The 14,250-nt window shown below is 39.6% G+C and overlaps 1 protein-coding gene across 3 annotated transcripts in view; it reads left to right on the forward strand.

Annotated features, from left to right (window-relative positions):
- The window catches only part of CHD1 (chromodomain helicase DNA binding protein 1), a 59,964-nt gene that overhangs the window by 20,694 nt on the left and 25,020 nt on the right, over positions 1 to 14,250 (forward strand). For all 3 annotated transcript variants that reach the window (XM_027718975.2, XM_027718976.2, XM_039383656.1), the window contains exons 5-14: positions 716 to 783; positions 4,927 to 5,076; positions 5,372 to 5,649; positions 8,835 to 9,060; positions 9,915 to 10,015; positions 10,275 to 10,453; positions 11,466 to 11,593; positions 12,107 to 12,323; positions 12,850 to 12,939; positions 13,757 to 13,947. In XM_027718975.2, the coding sequence (XP_027574776.1) occupies positions 716 to 783; positions 4,927 to 5,076; positions 5,372 to 5,649; positions 8,835 to 9,060; positions 9,915 to 10,015; positions 10,275 to 10,453; positions 11,466 to 11,593; positions 12,107 to 12,323; positions 12,850 to 12,939; positions 13,757 to 13,947 (1,628 nt within the window). The remainder of the gene's footprint in view (positions 1 to 715; positions 784 to 4,926; positions 5,077 to 5,371; positions 5,650 to 8,834; positions 9,061 to 9,914; positions 10,016 to 10,274; positions 10,454 to 11,465; positions 11,594 to 12,106; positions 12,324 to 12,849; positions 12,940 to 13,756; positions 13,948 to 14,250) is intronic.

Here is a 14,250-nt window from a genome sequence, read left to right on the forward strand (position 1 = left end):
ATTTGCAAAGCAGTCTTTTTGTCCTTCATTACAAAGGCTATGCCAGATATTGCAGTCATTTGGTTGGATTTCTAGTTCTATGTGATTTAGCAGCTCCTCATTTCAACTTAAAATTTAATCACCTGTCATTAAAACATTAATTTACACCGGTTAAGCATTCTCTTCCTGAAAGATATTTTTCAGGATAAAAGTTAATCTAAATCTAAACTTAAGCTGATGAGATTGGCGTTAGCAAAATCTAAGTTTAAGAGGATTCTTGTTTTTTCTTTGAGTGTAAAGAAAGAAGAAGCACGCTATTCTGAGAGTTTTCTTAAACTGCTATTTTAATATGAAAGAATATGGAAGGTGAGAAGGCTCCTTCTCAGAGTAGGAGATTTTATTAGAATTTTGATAGAATCGTCTTGATTAACATGAGGCTGCTTAAACCATGACCATGTGTGTAGTCACAATGTTAATTTTTTAAGAAGGGGTTTTTTTCTGATGTTCTCCAGAGCTGTGGTGGCACAATGTATTCATAGATGGATAAATGCAAAAACAATAGCAGTCTTTATCTCATTCTGTATTAACAGTACACTGCGGGGGATGAATAGGGTAAAACATGAATCATATGCCTCCAGTATGGAGGTAAAAGCTGATTTATCTTTTAAATGTTAGAAGTACTTAATTATTTTTGTGGTAATGAATTGGGTTTGGATTTTTTTTCCTTCACCTGCAGGACTCTTCAAGTAGTGAAGATTCAGCAGATGACTCATCCAGTGAAAACAAGAAGAAAAAACATAAAGAGTAAGATATTTTCATAAGTAATAGCACAGATTTTTTATCATAGAGACATGTGCTAATAATTTATGCTTCACTTCCTCATCCTTGAAGTGCTTATGTTCCCTTTTTAATTCGTCTTGATCTTTCATATCCAGTTTTGCAGTTTTTAAAATAGACTCTCAAATGAACATCATATTAGTTTCTTATAAAAAGAGTCTACACTGTTGAAAACATTAATCAACGCTTTTATTTTTAAAATACTTTGTTGCAGTTTGTTTTTGAACTGAAGGCCTTCCCTAAAAATTCATGTAGAAATGGGTTGTCTCACAGGAAATTCAAGTTATAATCCCTCAGTTAGTGCCAGATTCTTTTTGTTTGGATTTGTGCTGGGTTGTTTGCGTTTTGGGTTTTTTTTCCCTCTCTGGTATGTTTAAAAGTTTTTATAGTTTTGATAGTAAATAACTTTATTAACTAGCAAACTGCTTTTACTGAAAGTAGCTCCTTCTAAATGATAGGTTATATGTTGTAATTGTGACAGTTATGGAGAATCAGTGACCTGTGTTTTTTATGAGCAGTGTGTAAAAATTGAGCCATTCTATCATTCTTTGTCTCCCAATTCATAAATCACTTCAGGGTTAAGGGCTGCCAGTATAATGTCTTCAGGAAATGTTAGTTGAGTGGAAAAAAAAAAGGAGACATAAAAAAAAGCACTCTGCAAAATAGTACTTCCTTAGCAATGAGCTGTTATTCACACTCTTTTGTTAGTTATGAGTTTGATTGCATCTAATAGCATACGCCATTCAAGAAAGATATTAAAGTTTAGGAAACTGTAACCAAATCACTTCATGTATCCATTGCTCGAATGTTTATCCTGTGGCTCACATGAGAAAGTCTGTCTGTAGTTGTTATCTGACAGACAGATCAGAGATTTCTCAATATATAAATCAGTCCATGTTCAAGCCTTAGAGGATGGTGCTTTCTGTCTATTACATTTCAAAAGAAATACAGGTTGTGGATTCATGTTATTTTTTAATTTACTGCTTGTAGAAAAAGTATTTTTTAAGGACAGCACCAAGGAATTCCAGTCACTCCAGACAGAAAGACAGCTTCATTGGGGGCCCAGTGTAAATGCCTATCTGCTAACATAAGCAGTGTGGGGAACAAATGGGAGAAATGAGAGATGTGTGCACACCTGCAGGGCTCTGTCTTACTGGCAGTGTGACTCCTATGACTGGAGTATTGGAAGGATACAGGCTCTTCAGGAAGGTCAGGCTGGGAAGAAGAGGAGGTGCTGTTGCCTTCCATGTCAATTACCAGATGGAGTGCATGGAGCTCCCCCTGCAGATGGATGACTAAGAGCTTAGGGATCAGGATCAAAGGGAGGGCAAGGACAGGTGACATTATAGTGAGGGTCTGCCCATTATAGTGGGCTGCCTAACCAGAAAGACCAAGCCAGTGAGGCCATCTACAGGCAAAGAGGAGCAGCCTCACATTCTCCAAGTGATAGAGAAGCCAACAAGGAGAGGTACTATACTGGACCTTACTCTCACCAACAAGGAGGGGCTGGTGGGGAATGTGAAGCTCAAGAGTAGCCTGGGCTGCAGTGACCATAAAAGGGTGGAGCTCAAGATACTCAGGGCAGCAGAGAGGATGCACAACAAGCTCACTGGACTTCAGGAGTGCAGATTTCTCTCTTCAAGGATCTCCTTGGCAGAATGTCACGGGACAGAGCCCTATAGGGAAAAGGAACCCAGGAGAGCTGAATGATATTCAAGGATTGCCTCCTCCAGGCTCAAGAGTAATGCATCCCTCTAATGAGGAAATCAGAGAAGAACACCAGGAGGCTTGCATGGGTGAACAAGAAGCTCCTGGACAAACTTTAACAGGTAGCTTACCAAGGATGGAAGCAGGGAAAGGTAGCTTGGAATGATAAAGAAAAATTGTCTGAACAGCCAGGGGTCTGATTAGGAAAGCTAAAGCACCAGCAGAAGTAAATTTTGCCAGGGATATCCATGGTAACAAAAAAAGCTTCTTTAGGTACATCAGGGGTAAAAGAAAGACTAGGGAAAATGTGAGCCTTCTCAGGAAGGATATGTGATAAAAAATTAGATAGAGGTTGCATTCAAAGAGTTGTGGTCAGCAGCTCAGTGTCACAGTAGAGGACATGGAAGAGTGTCATTCCTCAGGAGCTGGTATTGGGAACAATGCCATTTAACATTGTCGTCAGCATCATGGACAGTGGGATTGAGGGCATCCTCAGCAAATCTGCCCATGGCACTGAGCTGTGTGGTGCAGTTGACACCAAGCTGGAGGGAAGGGATGTCATCCAGAAGGAGCTGGACAGGCTTGAGAGATGGGCCTGTGTGAACCTTATGAAGTTCAAAAAGGCTAAGTGCAAGGTCCTGCACCTGGCTCGGGGCAATCCCAGGCTGGGCAGAGAATGCATTGAAAGCGGTCCTGGGGAGAAAGACTTGGGGGTGTTTGGTGGATGAAGAGCCCCATAGGAGTCATCAGTGTGCACTGGCAGCCCAGAAAGGAAATCGTGTCCTGGGCTGCAGCACAAGCAGAGTGGGCAGCAGGTTAGGGGAGGTCCCTCTGCTTTGCTCTTGTGAAACCCCACCTGGAATGTTGCATTGAGCTCGAGCCCCCAACAGAAGAAGGATGTGGGCCTGCTGGAGCATCCAGAGGAGGCCACTAAGATGACCAGAGGGCTGGAGCACCTCACCAATGAAGACAGGCTGAGAGAGTTGGAGCTATTCAGCCCATACAAGAGAAGATTTCTGGAAATACCCTATAGCACCTTCCAGTACCTAAAGGAGGGCTATAAGAGAGCTGAAGGGAGTCTTCTCACAAGGACATATATAGTGATAGGATAAGGAGAAATGGCCTTAAGCTGAAGAAGGGTAGATTTGGATTAGATGTTAGGAAGAAATTCTTGACTGTGAGAGTGGCAAGGTGCTGAAACAGGTTGCCCAGAGAAGCTGTGCATGCCACATCCCTGCAGGTATTCAAAGCCAGGTTGGTTATGGCTCTGATCAGCCTGGTCTAGTGGAAGTGTCCATGTCCAGGGCAGGTCCGTTGGAGCTAGATGATCTTTAAGGTCCCTTCCAATCCAAACCATTCTGTTTATTAAGACATTCTGTATCATTGTTCATGTGTCATCTGTACAGTAGATGTATTTGGGATGACTGAAACAATGAGAATGTAATTTCCTCCAGGAGACAACGTCCTGAAAGACAAGAAAGGGAGGAGGGATCAAAATGCTCATTCCTAGGCTTCCCAATGCGAAATTTAAGGAAGATGTTTCTTAGTAATATTCCACCTTTGATGAACAGTACTACTGCTCTAGCACACTGGTCAAGTAGACCTAAACCTGATATTAGTATAAAGATTTATCAGTATCTCAGCAGTGTATGCCCAACTCTTTGTTTTTTCTTGTACATTAAGCTATTAAGATTAAATTCACCTGTATAATGTCAGAGTTTGAGTCAAGATACTGTCATCACTGGGTACATCTTTCCTGTTGTGAAGTAGAAGATCTCAGTTAAGCAGAAATAAGGAGATCCTGCTGGTCAGTCACAAGTGTCTTACTCATAATACCTTGCCTGCCTATGAAAGGCTGATGTGGGAGCTTAGTGGGAAGTTTTGGGAGCCAGTGCCACTCACAGGTTACTGCAGTTCAGTTTTTTTCTGAGTGTTTCTCAAAACTGCCTTTATTATTCTTTGGTTCTCATGCAAAAGTTGCTGATTCTTCACATGGGTCGCATAGGCATTAGACAGTATGGGTCTCTCCAGAATATAATATGACAGGACTTTATAATTTGAACACATGTTATTTCTGATTACTGTGTATCTTTCCAGTTTGACTTGTTAAGTGCTGTTTTCTTAATGTCATGTTAACTCATTTGTCATGCTAAATTTACACTGTTGTTATTTTAGATTTTAAATCTACTTGATAACAGAAAACTTAGTCCAACTCCCATTGGTCACTTTTTAATTATCTAGTATTTATTGATGACAATTTTCTGTCTCTTTAGCTGAAATAACTGTTACGAGATTTTTATTTCTGGGAAGAATGTTGAAATTACAGCAGATCCCTCGTGGATGAACGACTATTCTAAAAAACCCAATAATGTAAATTACTGTTTTGTCTTTCAATATGTACAGTGAAGACTGGCAAATGTCAGGATCCGGGTCGGTATCAGGAACTGGTTCTGATTCTGAATCGGCAGAAGATAATGAGAAAAGCAGTTGTGAGGAGAGCGAATCTGACTATGAGCCAAAAAACAAGGTCAAAAGCCGGAAACCTCCAACCAGGTAAGAAGTCAGGCATTTGGATACTCTGATACTATTTCTAATAAGCAGTTGAGTATTTACACAATACATGTGATTGAAAACATTAATGTTTATTTTTTAAAAAAGTACCCTTTTTTTAAAGAATAATAATAATAATAACATGTTAATACTTTTTAGTGAATATCTTGTCCTGTCTGCTTTAAGTGAAAGTGGAGTAACTGAGCGTGCATGAAATATGGGTATTCAGAAAGCAATGTAGCAGATTTATTGTTGTCGCTTTTGATGCATTGTTGTGTCATATCTTACTGTCTTTAAGAATTAAGCCAAAAAGTGGCAAAAAGAGCACAGGACCAAAAAAGAGACAACTTGATTCGTCGGAGGATGAGGAGGAGGAAGATGATGATGATGACGATTATGATAAGAGGGGATCTCGTCGCCAAGCAACAGTCAACATCAGTTACAAAGAAGCTGAAGAAACCAAGACGGATTCTGATGATTTGCTAGAAGTTTGTGGAGAAGATGTCCCACAACCTGAAGAAGATGAATTTGAAACTATAGAAAAGTTTATGGATAGTCGAGTTGGCCGAAAAGGAGGTATTTTTTTCAGTGTTCTTAAGATCCTGGTGTGCATTGTAGTAACTTCAGCAAATCTTCTCAGCTATAGGTCACCCGTGAGGTTTATAAACAGCAATAATTTTAAAGATACCAAAAAGTCACATTGTTTAGCCTTTCATATTCATAAAGATGTTCCTTTTTAAAGTCCCTTCTAAGTATTGCAGAGAGAAATATAGAAAAATTGCATACCTAAGTAGAAAATAAAAATTGAAGATAGCTCTGTGTTGCATAAATGCACACCATATTGTTTTGCCACTGTTTGTACACTTCAGTGATACTTGATCTGTATAAATTATATGCAGTGGACTGGAGAATGTGGACTAAATGGGAGAGCTGACTAATAGTCTGAAAACTGAAAAAAAATTCAGTTATTGCTGTACAAATGCAGAACAATGTGTGGAATGGCTACAAAATGCATCTAAAATTTCAATGGTGCACTTGTATGTGAATAATGGTAGGCATGTAATATTTCCAGTAATAATGGGATGGAGTGTCTAGCAGTTCTGCTTTGTATTAGAGTCTGCAAGTTAAAATCATGGAATCATGGAGTGGATTGGGTTGGAAGGGACCTTAAAGATCATCAGTTCCAACCCCTCTGCCATCAGTAGGGACACATTCCACTAGACCAGGTTGCTCAGAGCCCCATCCAACCTGGCCTTAATACTTCCAGGGATGGAGAATCAACACCTTGTCTGGGAAACCAGTTACAGTGCCTCACCCCCTTCACAGTAAAGAATTTCTTCCTAATACGTAACCTACACCTACCCTCCTTCAGTTTAAAGCTATTACCCCTTGTCCTACCACTTACCCCTTGTCCTACCACTGTATGCCCATATAGAAAGTCTCTCTCCAGTTTTCTTGTAGGCCTCCTTTAGGAATGGGAAGGTGCTATAGGTCTCCCTGGAGCCGCCTTTTCTCCTGATATAACAGCCCCAACTCTCTCAGCCTGTCTTCATTGGTGAGGTGCTCCAGCCCTCTGGTCATCTTAGTGGCCTCCTCTGGATGCTCCAGCAGGCCCACATCCTTCTTCTGTTGGGGGCTCGAGCTCAATGCAACATTCCAGGTGGGGTTTCACAAGAGCAAAGCAGAGGGACAGAATGACCTCCCCTAACCTGCTGCCCACTCTGCTTGTGCTGCAGCCCAGGACACGATTTCCTTTCTGGGCTGCCAGTGCACACTGATGACTCCTATGGGGCTCTTCATCCACCAAACACCCCCAAGTCTTTCTCCCCAGGACCGCTTTCAATGCATTCTCTGCCCAGCCTGGGATTGCCCCGAGCCAGGTGCAGGACCTTGCACTTAGCCTTTTTGAACTTCATAAGGTTCACACAGGCCCATCTCTCAAGCCTGTCCAGCTCCTTCTGGATGACATCCCTTCCCTCCAGCTTGGTGTCAACTGCACCACACAGCTCAGTGCCATGGGCAGATTTGCTGAGGATGCCCTCAATCCCACTGTCCATGATGCTGACGACAATGTTAAATGGCATTGTTCCCAATACCAGCTCCTGAGGAATGACACTCTTCCATGTCCTCAGCTGACACTGAGCTGTTGACTACAACTCTTTGAATGCAACATCTGCCTACTTCTTTATCTGCCAAATGGTATAGTTGTCAAAGCCATATCTCTCCAGTTCACAGACAAGGACGTCGTGCAGGACAGTGTCAAATGCTTTGCACAAGTCCAGCTATAAGATGTCTGTTGCCCTTCCCTCCTCCACCACTGCTGTAACCCCAGTTGTAGAAGGCCACCAGACTTGTTGGGGGTGATTTGCCTTTAGTGAAGCCATGTTGGCTGTCACTAGTCACCTCCTTATTTCCCACGTGCCTTAACAGTTTCTAGGAGGATCTGCACTATGATCTTGCCAGGCACTGAGGTGAGACTGCCCAGCCTTCAGTTCCTTGTGTCTTCCTTCTTTCCCTGTGTTAAAAATGAAGTTTTATGTTTCCCCTTTCCAGTCAGTGGGAACTCCACTGAAACACCATAACTTCTCAAAGATGATGGATAGTGGTTTGTTTAGCCACTTCTTCCACCAGTTCCCTCAGGACTCGACAAAGTATCTTATCAGATCCCATGGATCTGATCCATGTGCACCTTCAGTTTGTTTAACTGGTTTCAGACCTGCTCTTTTCATACAGCGGGTGATTCTTCATTCTACCAGTTCCAGCCTTTGCCTCATTTGGTGTGGCAGCAGCACTTGCTTGTGAAGACTGAGGCAAAACAGTTGTTGAGTTACCTCTGCCTTCTCCATGTCCTAGGTAACTGGTTCTCCCTGAGGGTCCATACTAGGATTCTAATTACAAAAACAAACACACAAAAAACCTCCCATGTAAACCCTGAGCCCCTTGCACTTCAGGGCTATCTTTCTGCATTAGTTATATCGACTATCTAAAGTTTTTGACCGCTCTCAGAACTTCTAATCTTCCTCTCAAATTCCTTCTCCAATGCTGTCCCATAATTCAACGTATCCTCCTCCAGTGCTTAGTGTTACTACTGTGGTCAAAACCTTAAGAACTAAGCTTCTCACATTCTTCCTGCCCGGATAATGTTGCTGCTTGTGATGCTTTTTGGTGTTGCCTCTCTCTGTGACTATCTGGCCCCAGCAGCTGGGGCTCATTTCCTTATCAGGCTGTTTTCACAAAAAGGAGCCTGTTTACTGCTGCTGCAATACAGTCTGCACTTAATTTACATTTTTCCCCAGTAAGATAACAGAGGCAGAAAAAGTAATGAAACATGTTTAGAAAGAAACAGATTTCTAGTGTCTCTGGTAGTAGGTTTGCCACGTCTCAAGGTTGACCAAGCAGAACATCTTTTGTATGCTCAGAGATGGGAGTAATATAACAGAAGATGACAGTGTTAGTGGAGCATTCCCTGGTGACTTCTTTAGAAACTAGGAATCCAAATAAAATTCTCATGAGGAAAGATAAGATATTGCAGGATAGGTGTAGAAATTTTGGTTGCTTTTTTGGTTGTCTTTTGATTACTTGTGTGTGTGTTGACACACCTAGATTATAATTGTTCAAATAATCACGAGTACTGTAGAATGCTAGTGAATTATACGCTCGTCTTAAAGTATCATCGGTTACTTTCTCTGCTGCATTTCTAACTGGTTAACTTATGGCAATGCACACTTTACTCAAGGCTTATGATGTGGTTTCTTTCTCAGCCACAGGTGCTGCAACCACCATCTATGCAGTTGAAGCAGATGGTGACCCAAATGCTGGGTTTGAAAAGTCAAAGGAGCCAGGAGAAATACAGTATCTTATTAAATGGAAAGGTTGGTCACACATCCATAACACCTGGGAAACTGAGGAAACACTGAAGCAACAAAATGTTAAAGGAATGAAGAAACTGGACAATTATAAGAAAAAGGATCAAGAAACAAAACGATGGTGAATATTTTTATGTAGACTTCCATGATACTTATTTTGAAACAATATAGATGCTCTGTTGTGCTTCTGAGACCTATTGCCTGGTTTTGAGGACATAATTTTGAGTGTCTGTGCAACAGGAAGACAAAAACTTTAAAAATTGAAGCCTCTTTAATATGTTCCTGTAAGATAATTTTCTGAACCTGATTTGTGTTTGTGTGTTTTAAATGGATTTTTAACAAGAAGGGTAAATGTTTAAAAATAAATAATAAATTGTACCTTTTACTAATATTTCCATTATACTTTGATCAGAGTTCTCCAGGAATTGCTGCAGGGCTCAGTGTTTTCTTGGTGCATTAGCCATTTTTGATTACTTTGAAGAATTCTTGGCTCAAACCTGGGGTTCAAGCCTGAGAACAAAAACCTGAAGAAGTCCATGCATTTTAAAGTCACCTTTTTCATGTTCAGTTTTATTACTATATTTAATATATTCAGTGAATGCTGGTGGGATTTTTGGCAACTAATCATAAGATGGATTCTTACAGAGTGAGCCACCCTGAATACTGTTCCATGAAAATACCTTGTAAAGTACACTGCTTGTCAAGAGATTCAAGTCCTGCAGCTACCAGTGGTATTAGTCATGCAGCTAATGGAGAATACTTATTCTCAACAATAAGTATTCTCAGTCATTAATGATGAGGCACCTAGGCCAGATGCAGCCACTTTGTAGTAGGAATTTTTATGTTGTCCCTTCCAAAAAGCTTTATAAGGAAGACTCCCTATGATGGTTACATTCAGAGCTATAGAGTTCCTGATTTTTCTTAGTTTTAGAACTATACAGCATGTTAAGTGTTGTAAATTAATTCCTGTTACAGGCTGAAAAATGCATCTCCAGAAGATGTGGAATATTACAACTGCCAGCAGGAGCTTACAGATGATCTACATAAACAATATCAGATAGTGGAAAGAATAATTGGTATGTTACAAACTTGCAGCCAGAAAACAAGGTCAAGAATTCTGTATGTTCTCAGGTTATGTTGTATTGGTAGTTAAGAAATTTAGAATATGGGTATCACTAACTTTCTAATCCAATACAAAACTTCAGATAAAGAGAAAAGCTGTCATACTGTCTGTGCCGTGAAGCTAGCTTCTGTTGTATTGTTACCTAAAATGAACGTGTTCATGAGAGTATAGAAGTAAAAAGCTGATCAGATCTCTCTGGTACTTTTCTGCAGCTCATTCAAATCAGAAATCAGCAGCTGGTTATCCAGACTACTACTGTAAATGGCAGGGTCTCCCTTACTCAGAATGTAGCTGGGAAGATGGAGCTCTCATTGCCAAAAAGTTTCAGGCACGCATTGATGAGTACTTCAGCAGAAATCAATCCAAGACCACTCCCTTTAAGGATTGCAAGGTGAGTTTGTAATTCACAATGGATTTATAAACAGTTGTACTGGGTCTGACTGACATGGAATTCATTTTTTTCAGAGCAGCTTCTACAGCCTGTGTTCTAGATTCGTGACCTAAACGGGGTTGACAACAGACAAGTGTTTTGGCTGCTGCTGAACAGCCCTTGCACTGTATCAAGGCCTTCTCTGTGCCTTGTGTCATCCTCACCATGAGTGGGCTGGGAGGCAACAAAGCAGTACAACTGACCCCCAACTGACCAGAGACACTTGGTGCTATTATTGTCAGCAGTAAAACTGGGTGGGCTCAGCAAGAGGTGGCTGTTGCTTGGAGACTTGCTGATCATCAGTCTGCTGGTGAATTAATGTGTGACTTGCCTTCTGTCACTTGTGGGGTTTTCTTTTCTTCATGGTTTTTTATTTTGGTTGCGTGGGTGGTTTATTTTTCACCCGGTAAACTTCTTATTTTGACCCACAATTTTGTTCTCACTTTCACTTTGTCAGTTCTTTCCCCTGTCTCTCGGGTGAAAACCAAGCAACTGGTTGGCAGCTTGGTTCCAACAGATTGTTAGCCAGGTTCAAGCTAACACACCAGTTGCAATAGTAAAAGGGTGAAATTCTTCTATGAATGTAGATATGAGATACATACTATGAATTTTTCTGGAAGGATTTCAGAATAGCAATAATGATGTACAGTACTACGTATGGAAAATAGCACCACTAAGGGTAGTTTTTCGTAGATACCAGTCCCCTGCATTTTTACTAGCATTCAAAGATGGGTTTGTTTAGTATCGTAGTGTATTTTGAAAGTAGACTTTGTATGAGTCACTCCTGTTGTGAAATTTAGATTAGCAATCAAAGTAATTTCAACTTGCAAATTACTTGGTGGTTTTATATGGCCTTGATGGATAAAAACTAGAGTTGATGACCTAGTGGATACCTACTGTTATTTTTTCTGTAGGAAGTCATTTTGGTAACTGCAGCCAGTACTAGGACTGGTGATCAATTTGTTTTTCACAGGTTCTAAAACAGAGGCCACGGTTTGTTGCACTGAAAAAGCAACCGTCTTACATTGGAGGACATGAAAATCTAGAATTAAGAGATTATCAGTTAAATGGATTGAATTGGCTTGCTCATTCATGGTGCAAGTAAGTATAGTCTGAAATGAGTTTGTTTGTTTGTAAGTTGTAAGCATTTGTAAAACATTTTCATACCATAAGCTCAAAGTACAGATCTGAGGGGAGTGGTTTTGCTTACCATTCTGTAGCTGTTCTCAAAAAAACCCAACTAAGATCTGTTGTTACTTTGCTTTTAGTTTCTATATGATGTCATATTTTTAGAAAAGCAAACAAATCTAAAACAGTAAAACAAGAAAACCCAGAGCAAGCTCTTCTGAAATGTCAACGTTAGTGTTATACTTTTAAAATAATACTCACAGGGAATACTTGCAAGCTTTTTGTTAATTTAAGGAGGGGGGGGATTGGAATTAGCTTTTATGGAAAAAGAATGGAAGTAAGTTTCTTCAGAATGTATAGTTGCAAAATCTTGAAAACGTGGATCATCAGTGGGTCTTACACTCAAAAGAGAATAGTTTCGTCTTATCCAATCCTTCCCCCTCTTTACACATCCCCTGAATTGTTTTGTTTTGTTTTGTTGTTTAGGGGGAATAGCTGTATTCTCGCAGATGAAATGGGTCTGGGTAAAACAATACAAACAATTTCTTTCCTGAACTACCTGTTTCACGAACATCAGCTGTATGGGCCTTTCTTACTGGTCGTGCCACTTTCTACCTTGACATCTTGGCAAAGAGAAATTCAAACTTGGGCTCCTCAGATGAATGCTGTAGTTTACTTGGGAGATATAACTAGCAGAAATATGGTGAGTGTCTCTCTTTATCATTGGAAAGTCTTGTACATAAAAAGACTCACCTTTTTGGTTAGGACTGAGCAAATATTCCCTGACTTTAAGATGCAAATTGAAAGCTTAGATTTTGATTTGATGTAAATGTGTGTGAGAAATTTCTTCTGCTTAATAATAAACAGAATTAAAAATTTACTCTTGCATTTGAAAACTAATTGTCTTCTTTTGTGTGATTATTTAGGTGGGTATAGTAAAAATAAATAAGAAAGCCAGTCATGAGCTTAGTTTATTTTCTGAAAGGTTGTTGGTTTGTTTTCTTAATGTTAGTAATCCTATCCATGAAAGTAAAAAATTATTGTGTATGTCATATATGTGTGTGTGTGTGTGAATACATATATATATATAAAATGTAAATATGTGTTTTGGCCTTCTGTTTTGTTATCATGTTAATGTACGCTACTAAACATCTACATCACTGCAGTGTTGATTCCAGTCAACAAGACCTTTTTTCTGTAGCTTATAGGTTGTTTGATTCTTTTTGTAGATAAGAACTCATGAATGGATGCATCCACAGACCAAGAGATTAAAGTTTAACATACTTCTAACAACATATGAGATTTTGCTGAAGGATAAGGTAATCGCACTTCTTTGGGGAGATAAAATAATTTCTCTAGTATAGAATTCTCTTTAGACCTGCATGTATTTCGTTTGTGGATCATTAAATTTATGGAGAGTGTTTGGGGTTTTGAGTTTTATTTCTTGGAAGGACTTTTCTTTTTTAAGCACTTCAGGATTTTATGTATGTATGATAAGGCTTTCAGCCCTTTTCCATATTGTGAGGTGGGCAACACTTTGTTTTCTCCAGTTTTCTTGAGTCTCATTACTGTGATAATTCTCTCCCATCTTCAAGCTCTACTTCTTTGCAGACTACTCTCAAGGAGCTGAAAAAGAACTCAACCCCTAGCCCCAAATATGATACAGAAATATGAAATCACATATAGTTATTCTGTGATATTGTGCAAACGGTATACATGTTCATTTATTAATACTGTCTGTGTAGTGGCAGCACACAGAGTTATTGTTAATCCTCCTAACAGTATGTGAAAATTTTTACAGATACTCAGAAAGCAGACCATTTTTCCTTTGTACATGCTGGGAAGTAGTAGTCAATAGTGATTTTTTTTCCCCCGCTGTGTAAATATTATTTTGGGTCAGACTTTTGGCCACTTTTTTAAATTATAAATTTAACTTGGCTTTCTTGGGATGTCTGTATGCTCTTCATTGAACCTGGCAAGTGTAAAAGCCATAATTAGTACTAAAAACATATAGCTGTCCATAATTTATTGAAATAAACCAAGAAATGATGCTGTTTATAGCTTGATTATATAGTGTGGAAAATTATGTAATATGTTCATTTGTATAATGTTTCCCCCCTTCTCCATTTCTTTAAGTCATTCCTGGGTGGTCTGAATTGGGCATTCATAGGAGTTGACGAAGCGCATCGTTTAAAAAATGACGACTCTCTTCTGTACAAAACTTTAATAGACTTCAAGTCTAACCACCGTCTTCTTATTACTGGAACCCCTCTGCAAAACTCCCTCAAAGAGCTTTGGTCTTTGTTGCACTTCATCATGCCAGAAAAGTAAGAAAGAGTTTTCTGTCAGGTTTGTTGTTGTGAAGTAGAGTAGTGATTTGAGAATCAGTAGAGGTAGAGAGTTCTACTGAAAGGTAATTTAAATAATCTTTGTGTAAAGTAGGTGCCTATCTTTTCATGCTGCTTCAAGTAAATAACGCTGGTAGAAGTTGTCACCTTTTCCCATTTTATCAAAAGTGCACAAAAATGATGGATTGATGAATCAGAACCTAGAAAAAAGGCTTCATCTTAGCCCAAGAAGAGAACTGCATGGATTTACTCAGGGGAAGCAGAATGGAATTTTTTCTGTGT

Source organism: Pipra filicauda, unplaced genomic scaffold (assembly GCF_003945595.2).
Source record: "Pipra filicauda isolate LSUMZ 115617 unplaced genomic scaffold, ASM394559v2 scaffold31_size4109673_pilon, whole genome shotgun sequence".
Taxonomy (NCBI): Eukaryota; Metazoa; Chordata; class Aves; order Passeriformes; family Pipridae; genus Pipra; species Pipra filicauda.